A 24,930-nucleotide genomic window follows, 5' to 3' on the forward strand; every position below is an offset into this window, starting at 1 on the left:
TAGTGACATTGAGTTCATTTCTTGGTGTGATTTTATAGTAGAAAGGCAATTATTTTCTGTTTCATAGTTTACATTCTATGCATTTTATAAATTATTGTAAGCTTTCTTTTTTATGACGATAATCATTGTTTTCATTAAAATTTCTATGGCTACCCATCTATAAAATTCTCTGCAAAAGTAAGCATTATACAACATTAGAAATGCAAAATATAATAACGAAAACAACCCCCCAACAAAAATGGCAATACAAAACCTTTCTCCTAGCACAGACAGAACAAAACAATTTGGAGCTCAGCATAAAGCCACAGGAAGAGAACAACTTCTTTATAGTAGCACTCTTGTTGCAGAGATATTGCATGTTCCCAGGATAGAATCATAGAATTATGCAGCGGGTTATTCCTGCCTAAGTGCAGAAGCTTATATTTGTCCCTGTTAAAATTGGTTTTGATAGTTTTGGCCCAGTTCTCCAATTTGTTAAGGTCATCTTGAATCCCAATTCTGTCTTCTGCAACTTTAGTTACCTTTCCAGCTTGGTGTCATGTGTAAATTTGATGACTTCACCCAAGGCATTTATAAAGACGTTGAACAACAATGGGCCTAGGATAGAACCCTGTGGCACTTTCTAGGATATACTGTGGCGACAAGTGCTGGAGATGTAATGTTCAATGTGCAAATTGTATACACACACACTGTCCAGTAATTCAGACATGTTGGTTTACCATTCAAAATCATTATTTTAGAAAAGAATGGATATTTGCTATTAAAAATTACTCAAAAATATTGTTACTGAATTATCTACAAGATACAGTCCCAGAGTTAGACCTGGAAATAGATTTAAATTATTTTAAAAATGACCAAAGACAAAGTGTGGAAAGCATCATCATTTTTAGCTTGGCTTGAGAGGATTTGGAACATAATAATAGTAATCAATTTTACATGTTATATAAGAGAAAAAAGACATCAAACAACTAAATTTATAGAACTTTGTCCAGCACTTACCTATTACGTTTTGCAATTATAAGGCTGAGGACAATATATAATCCATAGAACTTATTTACATTCTTATAATTTTGTAATATGATCTTGGTTATATTCATTTACGTTCATTTACATTTTCGTTATGCAATGTGTTATTTTTTGTTAGGATTAATATTGAAAACAAAAGCCTTTTCAGACAAACAAAGCAATAGCAATAGCAATAGCAATAAAACAGAAGCATAAAACATTCAAACTTAAATTGGTATAAAACCCCAAGCATCTTAAAAGGGCAGCAAACAAGCAAAACCATCTTCCTCTGGCCCCAAAATAACAACAGACACCAGGAACACTCCCTGCATTCCTTGGCAGGGTGCCTCACCACCCACCTTAACATAAATGGCGTGAGAATTTAAGAAGATCTTCAAATGCTTATGGCATGGACAGATTGGTATGGGAGGAGGAGACATGAGATATAATTTAATCTCCCCCCCCTTTGTTTTTACAGCTGGCGGACTTCAGAGAAGTCGTCTCCCGAATGCTGGGTCTCAATATTGCCACCATTGCTCTTCCTGACTATGAAATAATTACTCGTCTAGAGGGGCTGATCCATTCCCATCCACATCACTTTGTTCCCTGTGTCTGCTTCAAAGATATGTCGGTGAGGCAAGATGGATCATTGCAGCTTCTCCACTGAACACGTTCCCTTTGCAGCAGTAACGAGGACTGAGTAGAATTCCTGTCCTGGTGGTCCTCTTCTCTTTGCTAGTATAAATATTCCAGGATTTGACAATGAATGTTGGTGATAAAATTATAGAGGGCCTACAGTGAGAGTGCTTTTTAAAAAAATGTAAATGTCTGTAATACGTTTCAGAAGATCGATCAACACCCGTGAAGTTCAATAGCCATGAAGTATCTTAATAAACAACATTCTGTTACAGCTGAACATCTTATGCACTGGATATCAAAAATGGAAAGAACATTATTACCGTTGTCATCCATTAGTGAGACCTTGCTCATCGACGCTGCCTGAGCCCAATTTTGATCAGTTCATCTGCCGCAGGTCACCCCACCACAGAGGGTCCCCTTATTTTAGGGGCCATAGAAGTTCCTTTCCACCAACCCTGTTCCATGAGTCCTTCTTGGGATCCAAGTTTATGTGTCAGTGCCCTTGTTTTGCAAAACGAAAGATAAGAGTATTCCACAAGTCATTCATGTTCTTTTGGCTGGGCACAATAATCAGTTCAGCACTTTCACACCAAGGCATCCCAGTTTGCATTCTTTCCAGTCTTTTTTTTTTAATAGCTGTTCTCCACTACAGTACTTTTGTTTTTTTTCTACTCAAGCTGCCACATTACAACTGTCTTTAGTTAACAGATGAAGAACATCCTAAAAACTGTGCCAAAGATTTTTTTATTTTTTTTAAAGAGAGCTCTTCAACAGGATTTTTGATTCTCCTCTTACGTATCCTCATTTATATTTCTTATGACAGGTTACCAGTTTTATAAATTGAGAGCAAATGGGAATAACATGACAGATTAGTTGCAGCTGCGGAATTCCTTGGACAAAAAATAGAACAAAAAGAGATGAATCCAAGAGCTCCACCTCATTCAACTATTAATGCTTACAAGAAATGCTGCAAAAGAACACTCTGTTGCACTGTTCACAGATGGACGCAGATGTGCAAGTTACAATCCCAGCCCCACTTTATGCAACCCCTGCTGCTTTCTGAAGCTGCCCAATTCTGACTTCCAGTTAGAATTTCTCTCTTCCCATTTCTGCTTTTCCCTTTCTTACCCCTCCAGTTTGTGTGCATACAGTACAGTAAAGTCAGAAGGGAGTTGCTTTCACTTGCTTTCCAGAACAGCAGCTATATTGGTCTACAGTACTGAAAATGAATAAATATGTACTTGACAATAACCCCATCATATCTAGTGGGACTTTTGTCTGAGTAGACCTGCATAAAATTTGGGAGTTAAAAATTTGAGGTAGTCATGGTTAAAATTGAAACGGGGCATTATTTGTTCTGGATTAGTTAATCTGGAACACTTTTCTGTCTGGCGCCACCCATAAATAGTTCTAGTTTTGCTGCCATGTAGCCACAGACAGATGATGCCAGGTTTTTTTTTCTCCAGCTCTGTTACAGAACTTTGATGATGATGCTCCATATTCTTAAGATTTACCACCTCTTCCATAATACATATAGTTGAAAAAGCAAAAAAGAAATAGAACAAATAGAACCATTTAAGTACTCTATAATGAATCTGTTTTGCATTAAGTAATACCTAATTAACACCATGTGGTTCTAATTTGTTTTCAGTAATTGACCTAGCAATTTTAAGTTTCGGTGCCACTTAGAAGTTGGTGCAGCAGTTTAGACATTTACCAAGTCAGCTGTTCTGTTATGGTTTCTTGGCGTTCATGTATTCAGATGTGACTGGCTGTGAAACTGGGAAAGAGAACAGAGGGGGATGCAGCTTTTTTTGCTTTGAGTCCTGGAGGACCTGCTTCCTGCTTTACAGGCCTTTCCCACCTGGCCTGGCGGGTTCTGCTGCTGTTTTTATTGCCCTGTTTAAAGTGTTTTGAATTATTTTTAACTGCTTTTAAAGTGTGTGCTTTAAAATTGCGGGGTTTTGTTGTTTTTAAATGAAGAGACGTAGGATGTACCTTGGAGAGAGGAGCTAGGGAGAGCAGGGGCCAACCTAATTTCAGTGGTTCTCGACAAGGAGAGGTATGGAAGCACAAGCCAGGGAAGGGGCATATGGCAAAAGCAATTAGTGGCTGTGCCATATGCTAGCCCTTCCTCCAACCTGGGGAATTATGGTTGTCCTGTCAGCCAGCCCTTGAGTCTGTGGCTGTTGCTGCTGAATGCCAGGTTGGTTCTGAGTAAAGCCTCCCTCATCCATGATCCGATTATGAATGAGGAGGCCAAACTGGTCTGTATCACTGAGACCTGGGTGGGTGCGCAGGGTGGAGTTGGTCTCACCCAGCTTTGCCCACCTCGGTACTCGGTGCAGCATCAGGGCAGAGGAGGGTCGGAGTTGCTGTAGTCTGTCGAAATTCCATTTCTTTGTCCAGTTGGGAAGTGATCCAGAGTGTGCGTCCCTAGCAATGGGCAATTGCAACAGATTAGAGATTCTGCTGGTTTACCACCCACCTCCCTGCCCAGCGGTCTCCCTGCTTGAGCTGGCAGAACTGGTCTCAGAAGCGGTGTTGAGGACTCCCAGACTGCTGGCTTTGGGAGGCTTTAACATCCATATTGAGGTGACTGACTCTGGGCTGACTCATGGCTGCCATGACAACAGTGGAGCTGTCTCAACATGTCACCGGCCCAACGCATATGTCAGACCACACTCTGGATCTTGTTTTCTCAACTGGGAAGGAAGAGGGTGGTCTGAAAGTGGGGGATATTGACATCAGTCCCTTGTCATGATCAGATCACTTCATGTTGAGATTTAGGCTTTCAGCACATTTCCCCCTCTACAGAGGTGGGGGACCCATGAGGATGGTCCACCCTCAGAGGCTGATGGATCCAATGAGATTCCAGATAGCTCTGGGGGTTTTCCAGCTGATATGACTTCCACTGCTATCGAAACCTTGTCTGACCTCTGGGACATCGGAATTGTTCAGGCCGTTGACATGATTGCCCCATAGTGCCCTCTCCTGCTTCATGGAACCTGCTTGGCTCCCTGGTGTACTCCAGAGCTTAGAGTGAGGAAACAATCGAACGCTGGTGAGGCATCATCACCATGCCTGCCTAGTGGGAGTGAATTGAATCCTCATTGTGCCAACTGGCAGAGCTTTTCCAGGTAGTGCAAGACTTCTTAAGAGTCTAGCCAGAAGGAAGCGGCAGAACCGCTATGACTTGTATGCAAAGCAGTTTGAGGATAAAATCGCTTGAATCCACTGGGATCTTGACTGCTGGTACAGCAGATGAATATCAAAGAGTGTCCAGAGCACTTTCTAGTCTGGTTGTGTTGGATGAGTTTCAGTTAGTAAGGCTCAAGGATGTGGACAAACGTGCTTGGATCTGTCAGGGTCCACTTGTGCTCAGGACCCTTGCCCTTTTAGGACCTGAACCAATGGATTCAAGTCAGAAGAAATGAGATTCTGTTTAAACATCAGTAAGAGCTTTCTGACAAGGAAGAGTTGTTTGACAGTGGAACAGACTCTCCTTCCTTGGAGCAGAGGTCCATAGACTAACAGAACTGAATCACAGAAACGTTATTGGGCAAGGTTCTTGAGCAGGTGGTCGTGGACCATATCTAGGAGCTCTTGAAGGAAACTAATTTTCTAGATGCATTTCAATCTGGGTTTAGGGCCAGTTTTGGCACAAAAACTGCTGTGGTCACTCTGTATGATAATAATTTTGTGACTCCTCTCATCTTCAATGCAGTTCCTCATGTCCCTTCTGAATCTACCCTAGAGGGTTGGGCAGTTTGCGGAGAGAGGGTACTGTAGGAAGAGGGATTGTCAGAAATTGCCTTTTCTGTTCTGCTGTCTGTGAGTAGATCATATACCAGCTGCTAAGTATATATTTAATAGCTTTTCAAAACTTTCATAACTCAAGCTCCCAGTTCTTTCTTTCTTTTTCATAAAAACACACAGAGACACCTGGCTGTAATTTAATCAATGGAAACTGAAAGTGCACTCTGAGTTGTATTAGAGAACATTTGTAGAAAGGTGATCTATAAACCTTTTAAATAAATACCCTTCCAGCTGTGTAGCACACACTCTTGACTATACTCAGAAGTAAATCTGTTGATTTCATTGAACCTGCTTCCTAGCTAATGTGCCTTTGGCTTCAATCCTATGCAGTACAGAATTACCTAGGAGTAAGTCCACTGAGATACCTGCTTTTTCCAATTAAATGTTCATAGGATTGCACATGCTTGAAATGCTTGAAAATACAAACCTGCAGAGGGCAGAAGGGAAGCAGGGGGTGGGGGATTGACCCCAATTATTTGGTAATGATAAAAAGAACAATTCTGTGTGTATGGATCCATAAACACAGGCAGTTGGGAAAGATTTTGTATTCATGCACTGTAACTCAAAGACATAATAATTTGTGGCTACAACTTGGCAATAAAGAAGTTTTAATATTGACAGTGGACGCGGGTGGCACTGTGGGTAAAACCTCAGCACCTAGGACTTGCTGATTGCATGGTCGGCGGTTTGAATCCCCGCAGCGGGGTACGCTCCCGTCGTTCGGTCCCAGCGCCTGCCAACCTAGCAGTTCGAAAGCACCTCCGGGTGCAAGTAGATAAATAGGGACCGCTTACCAGTGGGAAGGTAAATGGCGTTCCGTGTGCTGCGCTGGCTCGCCAGATACAGCTTGTCACGCTGGCCACGTGACCCGGAAGTGTCTGCGGACAGCGCTGGCTCCCGGCCTATAGAGTGAGATGAGCGCACAACCCTAGAGTCTGGCAAGACTGGCCCGTATGGGCAGGGGTACCTTTGTTGTTGTTTAGTCGTTTAGTCGTGTCCAACTCTTCGTGACCCCATGGACCAGAGCACGCCAGGCACTTCTGTCCTCCATTGCCTCCCACAGTTTGATCAAACTCATGCTGGAAGCTTCAAGAACACCATCCAACCATCTCATCCTCTGTCGTCCCCTTCTCCTTGTGCCCTCCATCTTTCCCAACATCAGGGTCTTTTCCAGGGAGTCTTCTCTTCTCATGAGGTGGCCAAAGTATTGGAGCCTCAGCTTCACGATCTGTCCTTCCAGTGAGCACTCAGGGCTGATTTCCTTAAGAATGGAGAGGTTTGATCTTTTTGCAGTCCATGGGACTCTCAAGAGTCTCCTCCAGCACCATAATTCAAAAGCATCAATTCTTCGGCGATCAGCCTCCTTGATGGTCCAGCTCTCACTTCCATACATCACTACTGGGAAAACCATAGCTTTTACTATACGGACCTTTGTTGGCAAGGTGATGTCTCTACCTTTACTTTAATATTGACAGTATCTGCTTTGCTTCTGTGCTTGTTTAGTCAAAGCAAATAAAAATAAGTCCAATGTGAACAAAGTTCAGAGGGGTTATTGAACTATGCAATTAGTGTCTGCTGAAAGCAAAACTTAATCATCTTCTGAATTTTTAATGAGGAAATTTTACAGGGCAAATTTATATTATTTAATTCTAAATTTTTGTTTTTGATAATATCACACACAGCTGTCCTAATCTAGATATACTAAGAGCTTCCACAAAAATAGAAACTGTATATTTAGAAAGTAAAGCACCATAAAAGTAAATCTTATACAATAATTTGTGGGTTTGGAAGAGAGAATACAGAATGAACCAACTCGTCTTTGTCAGAATTAAGACCTAAAAAATTCATGCTACAGCTATGACATATATTGTTTATCATCATAAATGTATAGCAATTAGTTTCCAGCTACTGAGGATGCTTCTAGGTGGTGGGTTAATATGACATATGGATTGTTGAAGTATCACAAATGGTGTGGTGATGTAGAGAAATTCAGGTTTCCTAGAAAGAGATTTTCAGCATTGTAGATCACCCAACAAAGGAGGGTGACCCCTACCCCATGACCTTACTGTCAACTTGTTGAGTGAGAGGTTAAGGATTTGTGTCATAAAAATCTTAACATGTACCTGTTGACAGCAGCCCATATGACAGCGTCTTGGAACTGGAGGAATAGATTGAAGAATAGTTCAACAGAATACGGCAAATTGTCCTAACAGAAAAGCTGAAAGCAGAAATGACAGTTCAGAGAATACAAAAATCAAGGGACACATTTCATGAAGCTTCATTTGGCATGTGCAAATAGGCGAGGACCTGGAATAACTCTGCCAGACAGTGCAGAGAGCATTTATAGGTTAAAGTACATGGTGCTTCTTTGCAAACTATTCCTATAAATACTTGCTACATGCTCTTGGGGGAGGAGGAGGGAAAGGGGCATGTTGTATTTGCTCAGGTTGTTTCAGAAAATATATATGAAACAGCAGGTGGTTGTTGTTTTTTAACGTACTGGATTTTCCCTTAAAAGAATAAATTCAGATTAAAAGACAAAAGAAATAAGTTTGCCATTTGATGACAGTGTCATGTGACTGCTGCAAGAAAACTTCCATGAATGAGGAACATTGATCACCACAATAAGCACCACCTGCAAACACCGTGAATCTATTTTAGAATAGAATAGAATAGAACAGAATCATAGAGTTGGAATTGAGGGCCATTGAGTCCAACCCCCTGCCAAGCAGGAAACACCATCAGAGCACTCCTGACATATGGTTGTCAAGCCTCTGCTTAAAGACCTCCAAAGAAGGAGACTCCACCACACTCCTTGGCAGCAAATTCCACTGTCGAACAGCTCTTACTGTCAGGAAGAGCTTTTAATTTGGTTAAGCTTTGGACTGTAATCTCTAGTGATCACTAGTTGAATTGACAGAAATGTCATTGCTATAGATTTACAGTAGAAACTTTGTTTTACTGTTTGCTTTTAAACAACTGTTCTGATCAGTATGTTAAAATAAATCTTTGGAGGTTTACTGCTGCCTCTGCTTGTCTTTTATTTAACCTCATTTCAATTGGCTGGCATTACAATATGCTACAAATATTCAGCTAGTAAAAATTATAGTAGCCATGTACACGGTTTGTATGCATATAAAATAGATCTGTTTTGAATCTACTTCATGCTGAGAAACATTTGTCAATTTTATGTTTGTAGAAATATAAGGAATCCTATAAAATCACAAGCAACATTTAAATGATTCCCACAGTCCCAAGGAGGGCATTATATTGGAGCATGCAATATTTAGACCTATTGGGGCTGGGGAGGACAGCTTGGCATCAACTTGAAATTAATTAGATAAATTAATAGTACAAGCCTAACCATATCTACTCAGAAGTAAGCCCTAATTCAGTGGTGCTTACTTACACCCTGGTAAGTTGGTTTAAGATTGCAGTCTAAATGCATTGTAACTCAGTTCTTTGCCTGTTTACTCAGAAGTAAGTTCCATTATATTAAGTAGTCCTATGTTAAATGTGCATACAATTGCAGTCTTAGCTTCCAGCATTAATAAAGACTTAATCAGATCAGAAAATTTAGAACCAATTCTTCACACATCACCAATCCTTCACACATCACCCCCTGCCTCATAGCTCAGTAGGTGAGCACATACTTTTCTTGAAAAGGGTCCCGCATTCAATCTGCTGCATCTCTTTTGGAAGCAGAGCTGAAAGGACCAGTGTATATTTGTTTTCAAAATAAATAATAAATGAAACAAATGAGCTCCATTTTAGTTATAAAAACAAATGGGGATCAAATGAATTAGTTACAAATGAAAATACATTTGCTCTTTTTAAAATTTGCTTCACCCATTTCAGTTGGAGCAGCCTTACAGGGGGAGAGGAAGAGAACAGGCTGTGCCTGTGCACCTTTTGAAATGGAAAAAGCCCACACCCATTTTATAGGCAATCTAACAGAGATGTGGAAGATCTGATGCCTTGAATGAGTAGTTGGGTGTCTAAACATTAGAATAGAGACCACTAAAGTTGCAGGCAGCCGAAGACTGTATGGATCACACACTGAAATAACTGGAAGCCAACGCAAATGGAAGTTGAAGAAAAGAATAAGCTAATTCTGCATCAGACATGAAACAAATGTAATTGTAGCAAATGACTAAGAAATTAAGTGAAACTTTATTAAATAAACACTTGGAATTAATAACTAAACAACAAAAAAGAGTTCACACCTGTATGTCACTGTGCTATATGGACAAATGATCTGGCTCAATTTAAGATAGGAGCCCTATTCCAGCAATCTTGCCCTAAGAGACAACAAGGGGGCTATAGGGGTATACGTTTAGCCAAGCCCACAAAGGCTGCGTGATGACCCTTGGCTCCTAGCATGATCCAAGTGAACAAGGAAGTACACTGGTTTCATAGGCTCAATATTGGTATCAGTGTTCTGGATTGGTATAAAGCAGTTTGCAGGTGTTCAATCCTGGCCTGGGAGGATTGTGGATATTACTGGGCTTCACAGATTACAAGCTTTAAAGTGTGCACCTTAAAAAGTGAAGTGAATGTAACACGTTGCTGCTTGAAAGGAGGGACATTCTCCTGTAGGAAGAAGGGGGGGAGAGGCTGTTTGGGTTGCCTCTGCCCATCTCCCCACTGGCAGGCAGTAAAATCTTTTTATAGAATACACGTGAGGCTAAGACAAGCCCATTTCCAGTTCCAGTTCCTAACAGCCCCACCGCAGGTGGCTTTGCCGGCTGCTCTAGGCAAAAGAGAAAAGGCGGGAACGCCATCTTGGAATGGACTTTCTTCTTCCTTTGTCTCTCTTCCTGGCTCCTCTTTCTGCTCCCTTCCGCAACTCCTGCCAGGTTTCCACTCTCTCCTTCCCCTTCTCCGGGCGTCCATTTCATGGCCTTCCCACCCCACCCCCTGCCTACAGTCTTGGGAGGCCTTCTGTGTGGGGTGGGCAGCCTCGGGAAAGGGCTTCAGTGCAGCGGAAGGGGCTTTTATCAGAGCCGTTTGAGAGATGGATCTCTCTGCAGGGGGACCCGGAGTCTTCCTGAATCCAGCAGCAGCAGCGAATCCCCCAGCCACGGAGGTTGTGAGGGACCAGGACTCCTGTTTGCCTGGCCTGGCACAGGCTCTGGGCCTACCTGCAGGCCCCAGGCCCACTCTACTTGCCACAGGCCTATCAGGGCTCCCTCAGCTGGAGATGGAACTTATCACGGTAAGTACCAATGTTTGCTTCTCCTGGCAAGATTTGGTTGCGTCTCCCTGTCAAGAATACTTGAATTTGTTGGCACAAGTTGTATGAAATGACTTTGGAGCAAGGAGGATCCAAATGGTGACTTTCAGTCAGCCACAGGCAACGCGGTTAATGGTTAGGGGAGATGGGTGCTGTAGTCCACAGCATCTCAATGCCATGTGAATCAGAGAGTAGATGGGCCAACAAGTATCTCCAGGGGACTTAAGCAAGCAATATTATTGCTGTTGTTAAATTTATTAGTTGCTTTTGGGGGGGGCACAGACAACTTAAAGCAAATACTACAGGAGGAGACAAAAAAAATCAATATAAACAAATCATATGTAGTCTATGATAAAGCAGTAAAAGTGTGAACTCACTAAACTCAAACGAATGTATTAACGTCAATGCAAAATATTGAAGGGGTAACCTTACTTTCAAAGAGATCTGGCTTTCAGCCGCTCTAGATTTTGAACCTCAAAGGATAGCTGTTTTTCACCCAGAAGGTACTAGGAATGGGAGGAGTCCTAATTGCTGGTAATTAACAGGCAGCCACTGCAAATCCTATACAGAAGTCATATTTTTTCTTATGCAAAACATTAATTATTGGGTTTTATCAGCACAATGTTCAGCAAAGGCTTTCAAACTGCAGAAAACAAACAGCAGGCAAAAGAAAAAATGTCAGATTTCGTTGTCAGCTTTAAAGGTCACTGGATGATTCATAGGACAAGGGAAGACCACTGCTGCATATTGCCTTTCAAAAAATGTCAGGCATACATATCTCCAAACTATTTGCCTTTCACAGTTGACCAAGGAGGAGTAGTCAGGTCCCAAGAAACCAATTACCAATGATGGACCTGGACAGCAGTTCCATTCTTCACACCCACAATGCAGTGATGTCTTTTTTGCTGAAGGGCTTCTGGATGGAAAGTAGCAAAAGAATTACCGTATCTCGCCTGCTTCATGGTAGAATGGTAGCATTCAACCATGCTACCATCTCTACAGTGTGAGCAAGGACAGAGCAGGGACTACTATATGCTGCTATCTGGTAACTTTGCAGGCACTGTGTGGTAGAATGTCATGGGCAGTGATGGATTCCTAAGGCACCATGACTGAATCAGCCTTTTGGCCCTTGACCTATTTGGATATGAGAGAAAATGTAGGGTATTCATGGCAAATTTTCCAAGGGTCTAACAGCATGTTCTTGCTAAAAAATGTCTACCCAAAAATAAGTCCCTGTGAATCAAAGCACATGTATCTCACAGAGATATCTTTTCTTAATAGGACCTGAACCAAAGTTCTGGTGGAGCTTCACACATCCAGGACTCCCCTGTTGCATGTGGGAACTCCCACATGTGAAGTGGAATTCTTCATAGGATGTATATATCATTACCTGAGTCAGTGAAAAGAACAAAGCAGCCTATGTGTAGGTGGAGTTTTAGGTGCACCTAAAACCCACACGTGTTCATTGAGACCCCTGGATCATAGTTGTTGTTTAGTCGTTTAGTCGTGTCCGACTCTTCGTGACCCCATGGACCAGAGCACGCCAGGCACTCCTGTCTTCCACCGCCTCCCGCAGTCTGGTCAGACTCATGTTTGTAGCTTCGAGAACACTGTCTAACCATCTTGTCCTCTGTCATCCCCTTCTCCTTGTGCCCTCCATCTTTCCCAACATCAGGGTCTTTTCCAGAGAGTCTTCTCTTCTCATGAGGTGGCCAAAGTACTGGATCCTCAGCTTCACGATCTGTTCTTCCAGTGAGCACTGAGGGCTAATTTCCTTAAGAATGGATGCGTTTGATCTTCTTGCAGTCCATGGGACTCTCAAGAGTCTCCTCCAGCACCATAATTCAAAAGCATCAATTCTTCGGCGATCAGCCTTCTTGATGGTCCAGCTCTCACTTCCATACATCACAACTGGGAAAACCATAGCTTTAATTATACGGACCTTTGTTGGCAAGGTGATGTCTCTGCTTTTTAAGATGCGCTCCATAATCCAGCGCATGTTTGCAATTTGGTCTCTGGTTCCTCTGCCCCTTCGAAATCCAGCTTGCACTTCTGGGAGTTCTCGGTCCACATACTGCTTAAGCCTGCCTTGTAGAATTTTAAGCATAACCTTGCTAGCATGTGAAATGAGTGCAATTGTGCGGTAGTTGGAGCATTCTTTGGCACTGCCCTTCTTTGGGATTGGGATGTAGACTGATCTCCAATCCTCTGGCCACTGCTGAGTTTTCCAAATTTGCTTGCACATTGAGTGTAGCACCTTAACAGCATCATCGTTTAAAAATTTTAATAGTTCAGCTGGAATATTATCACTTCCACTGGCCTTGTTATTAGCAGTGCTTTCTAAGGCCCATTTGACTTCACTCTCCAGGATGTCTGGCTCAGGGTCAGCAACCACACTACCTGGGGTGTACAAGACATCCATATCTTTCTGGTATAATTCCTCTGTGTATTCTTGCCACCTCTTCTTGATATCTTCTGCTTCTGTTAGGTCCTTACCACTTTTGTCTTTTATTATGGTAATCTTTGTACGAAATGTTCCTTTCATATCTCCAATTTTCTTGAACAGATCTCTGGTTTTTCCCATTCTATTGTTTTCTTCTATTTCTTTGCATTGCTTGTTTAAGAAGGTCTTCTTGTCTCTCCTTGTTATTTTTTGGAAATCTGCATTCAATTTCCTGTATCTTTCACTATCTCCCTCGCATTTTGCTTGCCTTCTCTCCCCCGCTATTTGTAAGGCCTTGTTGGACAGCCACTTTGCTTTCTTGCATTTCCTTTTCATTGGGATGGTTTTAGTTGCTGCCTCCTGTATAATGTTACGAGCCTCCATCCATAGTTCTTCAGGCACTCTGTCCACCAAATCTAAATCCTTAAACCTGTTCCTCACTTCCACTGTGTATTCATAAGGGATTTGACTTAGATTGTATCTTACCAGCCCAGTGGCTTTTCCTACTTTCTTCAGTTTAAGCTTGAATTTTGCTATAAGAAGCTGATGATCTGAGCCACAGTCCGCTCCAGGTCTTGTTTTTGCTGACTGTATAGAGCTTCTCCATCTTTGGCTGCAGAGAATATAATCAATCTGATTTCGATACTGCCCATCTGGTGATGTCCATGTGTAGCGTCGTCTCTTGTGTTGTTGGAAAAGAGTGTTTGTGATGACCAGCTTGTTCTCTTGGCAGAACTCTATTAGCCTTTGCCCTGCTTCGTTTTGAACTCCAAGGCCAAACTTGCCAGTTGTTCCTTTTATCTCTTGACTCCCTACTTTAGCATTCCAATCCCCTATAATGAGAAGAACATCCTTCTTTGGTGTCATTTCTATAAGGTGTTGGAAGTCTTCATAGAACTGGTCAATTTCAGTTTCTTCAGCACCAGTGGTTGGTGCATAAACTTGATTACTGTGATGTTAAGAGGTCTGCCTTGAATTCGTATCGAGATCATTCTATCATTTTTGAGATTGCATCCCAGTACAGCTTTTGCCACTCTTTTGTGGCAAATGGAGGGCCACTCCATTTCTTTTACGGGATTCTTGCCCACAGTAGTGGATATGATGGTCATCCAAACTGAATTCGCCCATTCCCGTCCATTTTAGTTCACTGATGCCCAGAATGTCAATATTTATTCTTGCCATCTCATTTTTGACCACATCCAACTTACCAAGGTTCATGGTTCTTACATTCCAGGTTTCTATGCAATATTTTTCTTTACAGCATTGGACTTTCCTTTTGCTTCCAGGCATATCCACAACTTAGTGTCCTTTCGGCTTTGGCCCAGCTGCTTCATCAGCTCTGAATCTACTTGTACTTGTCCTCCGCTCTTCCTCAGTAGCATGTTGGACGCCTTCCGACCTGAGGGGCTCATCTTCCAGCGTCATAACCTTTATATGCCTGTTGCCTTTGTCCATGGAGTTTTCTTGGCAGGGATACTGGAGTGGCTTGCCAGTTCCTGCTCCAGGCGGATCACGTTTGGTCAAAACTCTCCACTATGATCTTCCATCTTGGGTGGCCCTGCATGGCATAGCTCATAGCTTCTCTGAGTTATTCAAGCCCCTTCGCCACGGCAAGGCAGTGATCCATGAAGAGGCTAGATCATAGTACTGTACTCAATAACCGTTACATCTTCTATCACCTTATTGTCTATAAGGAGGGGGGAAATGCAGCCACTGATGTTCCAGGTTGAAGGATTCATGATTCTGCCTTTGTTTAGTTAAAAAAGGACAATATATGAAGAATATGGGTAGATTTAAATTTCAGAAGTAATACTTTATAAATTGTGCATGCCCCATGTGCTTTACCCAAGCGACAGAGGTTATTTTGAGTTTGCCCAGTGAACTTGCTTTACTGCTCCCATGTAAAATTCTAGCTAAATTAATTTTATTTCAGTCCATTTGGAAATATATTTGAATATTCAACATTTTAGGGAACAATGATGATGACAGAAGAGTGTCTATCTTTTTATCTATCGTGTGTGTGTGTGTGTGTGTGTGTGTGTGTGTGTGGAGAATCTAGACACACACAAATACACTGTGTGTCTGAGACTACCTATATGTTTAATTCAATTCCACTGACTTTTCTAGAAGTACAAACAGCACACAAGGTATAATTATATATGGATCAGTTAATTTCCACGGAGTTAATGTAGCATGAAATGCATTATTCATGGCTGATACAATTCCAGCAATGGATATAGATTGTATCTTTTGTAAGTGATTATAGGGATATTTCAATTTATGTCCTGCCCTGTAGGTGTGGGTAAGAAATTGAACATACAGTGGTTTACTTTCTTTCTGTCTCTACCACCAATGGCTATGGGTGAGAGCTGGGTAAAGGGTGGAGCATGGGAACAGATGGGAAATAGGAAACTCTGAAAGGGTGGCAGGTGCAAGAGTGGGGCAAAGGGCTTTTCTTCACCATTTGTACCCCATTTCTTTCACTCCACCCTGTATGCTTGTGCAGCTCGCACTTGCTGATCTGTACTTCCGTTTCTCTGAACTGTGTCCAGTGTCTTTGAAATAAAATATTCCTAGTCAGCTTTGCAAAATGGTATGACTTGAATCTAAACTAATCTTCCATAAGTGCCAGGCATTTCTCAAATTCAGTTGATTCTGCCTCCAACTGCAGGCCCCACAACAACATTGCATGCCACTCCAGGTATGGCCTTTTTGGAGTGGAAGACGAGTAACTATTGGCTGTAGTGCGAAGGGGTGGGCAGGAAAGCACAAGACTTCCATTTGCACTTCTTTGGATTCTTCTGTATAAGCCTTAAAGGCTTTGGAATGACTTTGCTGACAGAGTAAAAGCAAAGCTAATTATCTCTAGAGCACTTCAGAATCTAATTTTTCAGAAGTACCAGCTTGGGATTTTTAATTTTAAACCTATGATTTATGAGCTGGTGGCTGTTACACTGAAGTGCTTACACTTGATTAAAAGTGTCTTTATCGAAAATGATCAATCTGTTTCTTATGCACTTCAGAAAGAATTTCTCCCAAAATGGCATTATATTCATTCTAGTTTATCTAAAAAAGGCTTTCCCTACCTTGGGATCCCAGATATTATTGGGCTACAGCTCCCATCATCCCTGACCATTGGCCACGGTTGCTAGGGGTGATAGTGGTCAAGGTGCGTGTGTTTCATATGCATCCTTTGTAATGCTGTAATGTATTTATGTTTCTGTTTTTAAATGTTTTGTAAGACCTTTGGGCAACATGCAACTAATAAGTCAAATAAATAAATTATCCAACAATAGCTTGGGACCCCAGGCTGATCTTTCCTGTTTTAGAGATTAGAAGAATGAGAAATTTAATTCTTTTCAGAGGGGCATACAAACCATTGTTCTATATAGCCCAGAACTTGTTCCAGTGTATGAACTGAAAGCGCATTAGGCCCCCACCTTGCTTGAAGTTAAACAATACTTACAAGGGCATTAATAAACTACCAATCCGTAAAAATAAATATATATAAAAAGGCAGTCTACACCAAAATACAATCAAATCAGTACATCAAAATTGTGGGTGCCTGCCGGACATCTGTAGGAACAGTGTTCCAAAATGCAGATGCCGCTGCACTGAAACTTTGGTTTGAATGCAAGCGAAATGACTGCAAGGCAGCTGCAGGACAGTCAGGATGATGATTGCAGCAATCTGGTTGGTGTGTAAGGGTCTTTCAGGTGACCTGGTCCTAGGCCAGCTAGGAGGTTGTTGCTGTTGTTACTGTTATTTTTTTGTAGCTTTATTTTGTATCCTATGATTTTTGAGGAGACTGTTCAATTTGGTTGTGTAGCTTTTGATGTTTTGTTTATTGTTTATGACTACTTTTGTTATGTTTGTTATATATATTTGTAAGCCACCTTGAGCATGATTGATTGATTCACAGCCTTTAAGAAGCCCTTTGAAGTTAAAAAAAAACTTTTACAGCACTCAGATCAGCTGTACTTAATTTGTTATTAATGAATTATCTTTTTTCTTTCTTCTTCTTTGGCAATCACTTTTAGCTAAGTAAGATTGTCTTCCATGAATATGCTCATAACAGTGAGTCCGTAAGTGACTGGAGGCCAATTCTAGATCCACACATCCTTCCATAGTGGGGACATAGGTTTCTGGGTGGGAGTTGATCACGGTGAGGGTTTGCCAAACGTGCCTTCCTCTTAGCTTGTTTCTTCCTTTTGTCCTGAGTTTGTGCTTTTCAAAGTTCATGACGCCTTTGGTAGAGGCTATTCTCCAATTGGAGTGCTCGCAGGCCAGTGATTCCCAGTTGTTGGTGTTTACATTTTATTTTTAAAGATTTGCCTTGAGAGTGTCTTTAGACCGCTTTTGCTGTCCACTGGCCTTGCACTTTGTTGTTGTTTAGTCGTTTAGTCGTGTCCGACTCTTCGTGACCCCATGGACCAGAGCACACCAGGCACTCCTGTCTTCCACCGCCTCCCGCAGTTTGGTCAGGCTCATGTCTGTAGCTTCGAGAACACTGTCCAACCATCTCGTCCTCTACCGTCCCCCTCTCCTTGTGCCCTCAATCTTTCCCAACATCAGGGTCTTTTCCTGGGAGGTGGCCAAAGTATTGGAGCCTCAGCTTCAGGATCTGTCCTTCCAGTAAGCACTCAGGGCTGATTTCCTTTAGTATGGATAGGTTTGATCTTCTTGCAGTCCATGGGACTCTCAAGAGTCTCCTCCAGCACCATAATTCAAAAGCATCAATTCTTCGGCGATCAGCCTTCTTGATGGTCCAGCTCTCACTTCCATACATCACTACTAGGAAAACCATGGCTTTTGCTATACGGACCTTTGTTGGCAAGGCGATGTCTCTGCTTTTTAAGATGCTGTCTAGGTTTGCCATCGCCTTTCTCCCAAGGAGCAGGCGTCTTTTAATTTTGTGACAGCTGTCACCATCTGCAGTGATCATGGAGCCCAAAAAAGTAAAATCTCTCACTGCCTCCATTTCTTCCCCTTCTATTTGCCAGTAGGTGATGGGACCAGTGACCATGATCTTCTTTTTTTGATGTTGAGTTTCAGACCATATTTTGCGCTCTCCTCTTTCACCCTCATTAAAAGGTTCTTTAATTCCTCCTCACTTTCTGCCATCAAGGTTGTGTCATCTGCATATCTGAGGTTGTTGATATTTCTTCCGGCGATCTTAATTCCAGCTTGGGATTCATCCAGTCCAGCCTTTTGCATGATGAATTCTGCATATAAGTTAAATAAGCAGGGAGACAATATACAGCCTTGCCGTACTCCTTTCCCAATTTTGAACCAATCAGTTGTTCCATATCCATTTCTAACTGTAGCTTCTTGTCCCACATAGAGATTTCTCAGGAGACAGATGAGGTGATCAGGCATTCCCATTTCTTTAAGAACTTGCCATAGTTTGCTGTGGTCAACGCAGTCAAAGGCTTTTGCATAAATGAAGCAGAAGTAGATGTCTTTCTGGAATTCTCTAGCTTTCTCCTTTGAAATCCAGCTTGCACTTCTGGGAGTTCTCGGTCCACATATTGCTTAAGCCTGCCTTGTAGTATTTTAAGCATAACCTTGCTAGCGTGTGAAATGAGTGCAATTGTGCGGTAGTTGGAGCATTCTTTGGCACTGCCCTTCTTTGGGATTGGGATATAGACTGATCTTCTCCAATCCTCTGGCCACTGCTGAGTTTTCCAAATTTGCTGGCATATTGAGTGTAGCACCTTGACAGCATCATCGTTTAAAAATTTAAATAGTTCAGCTGCAATATCATCACTTCCACTGGCCTTGTTATTAGCAGTGCTTTCTAAGGCCCATTTAACTTCACTCTCCAGGATGTCTGGCTCAAGGTCAGGAACCACACTACCTGGGGTATACGAGACATCCATATCTTTCTGGTATAATTCCTCTGTGTATTCTTGCCACCTCTTCTTGATGTCTTCTGCTTCAGTTAGGTCCTTTCCACTTTTGTCTTTTATTATGGTAATCTTTGTACAAAATGTTCCTTTCATATCTCCAACTTTCTTGAACAGATCTCTGGTTTTCCCCATTCTATTGTTTTCTTCTATTTCTTTGCATTGCTCGTTTAAGAAGGCCTTCTTGTCTCTCCTTGCTATTTTTTGGAAATCTGCATTCAATTTCCTGTATCTTTCACTATCTCCCTCGCATTTTGCTTGCCTTCTCTCCCCCGCTATTTGTAAGGCCTTGTTGGACAGCCAATTTGCTTTCTTGCATTTCCTTTTCATTGGGATGGTTTTAGTTGCTGCCTACTATGTAATATTACGAGCCTCCATCCATAGTTCTTCAGGCACTCTGTCCACCAAATCTAAATCCTTAAACCTGTTCCTCACTTCCACTGTGTATTCATAAGGGATTTGACTTAGATTGTATCTTACCGGCCCAGTGGTTTTTCCTACTTTCTTCAGTTTAAGCTTGAATTTTGCTATAAGAAGCTGATGATCTGAGCCACAGTCCGCTCCATGTCTCTTTTTTGCTGACTGTATAGAGCTTCTCCATCTTTGGCTGCAGAGAATATAATCAATCTGATTTCGATGCTGCCCATCTGGTGATGTCCATGTGTAGAGTCGTCTCTTGTGTTGTTGGAAAAGAGTGTTTGTCATGACCAGCTTGTTCTCTTGGCAGAACTCTATTAGCCTTTGCCTTCTTCGTTTTGAATTCCAAGGCCAAACTTGCCAGTTGTTCCTTTTATCTCTTGACTCCCTACTTTAGCATTCCAATCCCCTATAATGTGAGGAACATCCTTCTTTGGTGTCATTTCTATAAGGTGTTGCAAGTCTTCATAGAATTGGTCAATTTCAGTTTCTTCAGCAGCAGTGGTTGGTGCATAAACTTGCATTACTGTGATGTTAAAAGGTCTGCCTTGGATTCATATCGAGATCATTCTATCATTTTTGAGATTGCATCCCAGTACAGCTTTTGCCACTCTTTTGTTGACTATGAGGGCCACTCCATTTCTTTTACGGGATTATTGCCCACAGTAGTAGACATAATAAAAAAATTTCTTCCAGTAGCACCTTAAAGACCAACTAAGTTAGTTCTTGGTATGAGCTACCGTGTGCATGCACACTTCTTCAGATACACAGTGTATCTGAAGAAGTGTGCATGCACACGAAAGCTCATACCAAGAACTAACTTAGTTGGTCTTTAAGGTGCTACTGGAAGAAATTTTTTTATTTTGACTATGGCAGACCAACACGGCTACCTATCTGTAAGTAGTAGATATGATGGTCATGCAAACTGAATTCGCCCATTCCTGTCCATTTTAGTTCACTGATGCCCAGGATGTTAATATTTATTCTTTCCATCTCGTTTTTTGACCACATCCAACTTACCAAGGTTCATGGTTCTTACATTCCAGGTTCCTATGCAATATTTTTCTTTACAGCATTGGACTTTCCTTTTGCTTCCAGGCATATCCACAACTGAGTGTCCTTTCGGCTTTGGCCCAGCCGCTTCATCAGTTCTGAATCTACTTGTACTTGTCCTCCGCTCTTCCTCAGTAGCATGTTGGACGCCTTCCGACCTGAGGGGCTCATCTTCCAGCGTCATAACTTTTATATGCTTGTTGCCTTTGTCCATGGAGTTTTCTTGGCAGGGATACTGGAGTGGCTTGCCGGTTCCTGCTCCAGGTGGATCACGTTTGGTCAAACCTCTCCACTATGACCTGTCCATCTTGGGTGGCCCTGCACGGCATAGCTCATAACTTCTCTGAGTTATTCAAGCCCCTTCACCACGGCAAGGCGGTGATCCATGAAGTGGGGCATTCCACTTACCATTCTTAAATTGGGAATAGAGTAGTTGCTTTGGAAAATGACAATCAGGCATCTGAACAACATGACCAGTTGGTCATGTAATGAACTATATACTCTGTAAAATGTACAGCATTAAGACTGGACTGGGAAAACAGATAATGATTCTAAACCAGAGATACAGAAAAAGGAAGAGCAATTTTACTGGGTCATTCTTTTTTTGGGGAATGATCTGCTACACTAACTAGTTGCTGGTACTGTACAAATAAAACAAAATGTTCAGATTGGGCCAACCTAATGCTTGGAGATCTCTGTGCCTGATTTTAAAACATCAGGTTGAGTCTGGTACAAGTGGCTCTGTAGTAGGTTTTCTTCAAAGGTTTGTGATATTTCTAAGAACAAATAGAGTTAGCACTCGTGTGTGTGTGTGTGTGTGTGTGTGTGTGTGTGTCTGATTTTAGCATCCTATTTCTAAAAAAAATACCAGCTGTTAGAAATAAGTTATTTTATTTCCCCCCCTTTGCTCTTTAATATTGTATCTGTTAGATATGCAACTCTTAACAATGCACAATAGCAACAGAATAGAAAAGCAAAGTGGGCTTTTCATTGAGATGCAGCAATATTTTGTCTATGTGTTTCCATATTTTGAGTATAATACAGTTACTATATAGTAACATTTTTCATTTATATACAGTAGTATGTTACAAGAAACTAACATGAAAAATAAATGTGAGATTATGTAGCATTCTTACAGTTCTTACAACATTTTAAGTTGCAGTTGCATTTGATCCATTTGATCAGTCTTAAAGGGGGAATAGTTTATCTGGGTTTAGGAAATCATGATGTGTCAGTTGGAAATACTTAACATGCATATCTAATGCTGGTGGACACATCAGAAGTCACAGTGGAAAGTACTTGAATTATACACTGAATTAACAATTTGGGTTTTTCTCTTGTAAATGTTTTAAGTAAGATACTTATTCTATCAAAATGCTTCTTTTATTGATTCAAATGGCTGGAATATAATGCAGATTTAGAAATGGATGCTAGGATAATAGCATGTTTTTATTCCTGGCTGTAGTCTGCTTTTGATGTTTGTAATTCTGTGAATTATTGTTGATCTTCTTAAGTTGAAAGTATAAGAGATCCAAGTATGATCAAAAGCTGATATGATAGAATACATATATAGGATTTGATGTACTAGTTACCTGGATATCTAAACGGAGGTGGTATGTCTGCTCATGTGTTGATGTACTTAAGGGTAACATGCCTCTTTGTACCAGGGCATTCTCTAAACAATAAAGCAGGCAAGAAGTTAAATCACTTCTTAATATTTTATTTGTCCATCTCAGAGGGGAGAAATGAGGCTGTATTGTCATATTGTGATAGTTACAATCATTGTCTCCGTGTCATTAAAAACAGTAATCATAACTTTTGTGTTTTGTATGCCATGTTTGAAAGAATAAGAAAACAAACAAGCATCACGAGTAGCAATGATAATTCCTAAAATATTGTCCATCCACTCCCCACTCCAGGACAACAGAGTGCATATATTTTTCTTAAACAGAATGACATACCAGTGCTCTATCAGATGCCAATTAGATAAAGGTCAGCTATTGCACACCCAAATAAGCCAGAACATGAAGGGAATAAGTCATTTGGACACATCTGTGACTTAAAAAGAAAGGAATGTGGTAGGAAAATGCCTAACATCAGCTATAATGCCTAATACATTATATATTTAATAAGTGTAAATTTGCATCAAACAGAATCAGGGACATTTGAGAGTTTTCTCACCACTGTTCCACCCCCCCCCTTTTGTAAAAACAGGTAAAAGCAAAGGGACATAAAACAAAAAAGAGTTAGAGACTATCATTTTTTTGTTTTTTGTTTTGTTTAGGGAAGTTTTTAATGTTTGAAGCCGTACTGTTTTTAATATTCAGTTGGAAGCCGCCCAGAGTGGCTGGGGAAACCCAGCCAGATGGGCGGGGTATAAATAATAAATTATGATTACTGTATTATTATTATCATAACGGCAGAACACAATCTTTTTCATTTCAATGGGTTTGTGTTGGATAATATTAATAATAAGAACAATCTATGGCATTTTAAACTTTGTGGAGAAGTGTTTTTGTTTGTTATTATATTATTGTATATCAGATGAGGTATAGAAATTTAATTAATGATCATGTAATTGATGTTGATGACCATGATAATAAAGTTGCAATCCCTACAAGCCTCTAGGGAGAAAATGAGATGTTGCCCCAGCAGGCCTTGGGTGGACTGTAAATATTTAACCAAAAGCATTAAAGTTCTGCAATGTGACTGGCAAAAAGCACATGGATATCAGCATCTCTGTCTTGATGAAGAAATATTTGATTATTTCTGGATATCTGTCTACATTTATTTCACAATTATTTGGGAAATGATATTTATGCAGATTGGCAATATCTTTCCTAATTATTTTATCATTACAAAATACTTTTATAAGCTTGTTTCAGCTGCAATGCTATGTCATGCACTTCTGTTGAGTACCCTTTTGCCTATTTAACTGGCAAAGATCTGATTTATGAAGAGAATAAACCTCTAGATCACAAACAGTTCCCTTTTATATGTCTTATATCCCAGTTTTATGTTGGAGTATAAAAGAACTTTATTTTGCCACTTTAGTATGATTCATATGATCAGTTTTCTCACAGTATGATAATATTTATGGAATAACTTCATACTGGGATAATCGCAGAATCCAGATCGCAAGGATAGGTCTACAGTTCCTTTCTCATGCACCAGAAACCGGAATTCAGTTGCTCTTGCTGATGCCATGGTGGGCAGCAAGGTTAGTTCGTTGTAGCAAAAAAACCACCCACCACCAAAGAATCTCATGGATCAAGTTTCTAATGTTTACTGACACTGGATGATAATTGCTAAAATTCAAAATGCGTACATGAGTCAATGCAAATCAGATATGCAAATATCTGATTTATGCATATAAGACATGAGGACCAAATTAGGTGTACAAAAAGATAAAACGCAAACATACTTCAAAGCATACAAAAGTTGCAATACTTGTCTAAACATGAATGCTTTTAGCAGGTGCCGAAGAGTGCAGTGAAGATGCCTGCTTAATCTCAAGAGGCAGGGAGTTCCAAAGTGCATGTGCTGCCACACTAAATGATCACATTCTTACAAATGCAGATCTTTTTTCTGGTCCATTGGCTGTAATAAATTGAAGTGATGATTAGCTGAGAGACACAAGAGCCTGCCAGTTTGATTGGGGGAACAGGAGATGAGCTGTGGAAGCGGCTGCTTAACACTTTTTCTTTCTACTGTTCCTAGACTCCAATCACCCTCCTCTAGCTGCTGAAAATACCTTTCTCTTTTAAAGTGGTGACAATGTGTGCCTCCCGACACACAGTGATTCAGGAGTGATTCAGTCACATACCAGAATGTTAGGTTTGTGCATTTAAAGAGGATTAAGGCACTCTCTATCATCCTAGACCAACAAGCGCAATGAACTCTCCCCCCCCCCCGCCCCATTTGGAAAGCGAGGAGGAAATACAATGAGAATGTGAGGCAGTTATACAACTAAAAGGAAGATCTGTCCAGATCAATCTTGCCCTAGATTACTTCAAAGTACATTATGCCACCCTGCAGCAAAAGAGGTGAGTGTCACGACCTCAGGGCCCAGCTGCAAACAAGATTCAGAGCTGGAGGCTATAGAGTCTTCAACAGAGGACTCAGACAAGTAGCCATGTTAGGTTCAGGGCTTGGAGCCTGGTGCTGGAGAACCACTGAGTCCACAGAGCATGAGGCTGACCATCAGGAACTCCCAGAAAAACCTCCCTTATAGCACCAAAGGCATGAGGCTCCCCAGCCATCTTCCCCTGAGAAATCAAAGGTCTCCCACAGTACGTCCAGCAGCCTTGGAAGTACACTAGGTGAGAAACTATAAATGGAGGAGTACCCATCTTCAGGCCAGAAGACTGGCATTTTAAGAATCTGAAAATTATCCACAACAGAGTGGA

At 41.2% G+C, this 24,930-nt stretch overlaps 2 protein-coding genes across 4 annotated transcripts in view; both read left to right on the top strand.

Annotated features, from left to right (window-relative positions):
* The window catches only part of LOC308583297 (uncharacterized protein), a 61,349-nt gene extending 58,449 nt beyond the window's left edge, over positions 1-2,900 (top strand). The window contains exon 19 of the mRNA XM_081187111.1: positions 1,484-2,900. Within this exon, the coding sequence (XP_081043237.1) occupies positions 1,484-1,672 (189 nt within the window). The 3' untranslated portion in view covers positions 1,673-2,900. The remainder of the gene's footprint in view (positions 1-1,483) is intronic.
* Positions 2,901-9,669: 6,769 nt separating this feature from the next.
* Positions 9,670-24,930, top strand: part of ESR1 (estrogen receptor 1) — a 210,635-nt gene continuing 195,374 nt past the window's right edge. Inside the window, exon 1 of one of the 3 annotated variants that reach the window (XM_081187202.1) lies at positions 9,670-10,681. In XM_081187202.1, coding sequence (XP_081043328.1) covers positions 10,481-10,681 — 201 coding nt within the window. In that variant the 5' untranslated portion in view covers positions 9,670-10,480. The remainder of the gene's footprint in view (positions 10,682-24,930) is intronic. The other 2 variants (XM_081187199.1, XM_081187200.1) reach the window with 2 other exon arrangements.

This window comes from Podarcis bocagei, assembly GCF_964188305.1.
Source record: "Podarcis bocagei genome assembly, chromosome: 3".
NCBI classification, from domain to species: Eukaryota; Metazoa; Chordata; class Lepidosauria; order Squamata; family Lacertidae; genus Podarcis; species Podarcis bocagei.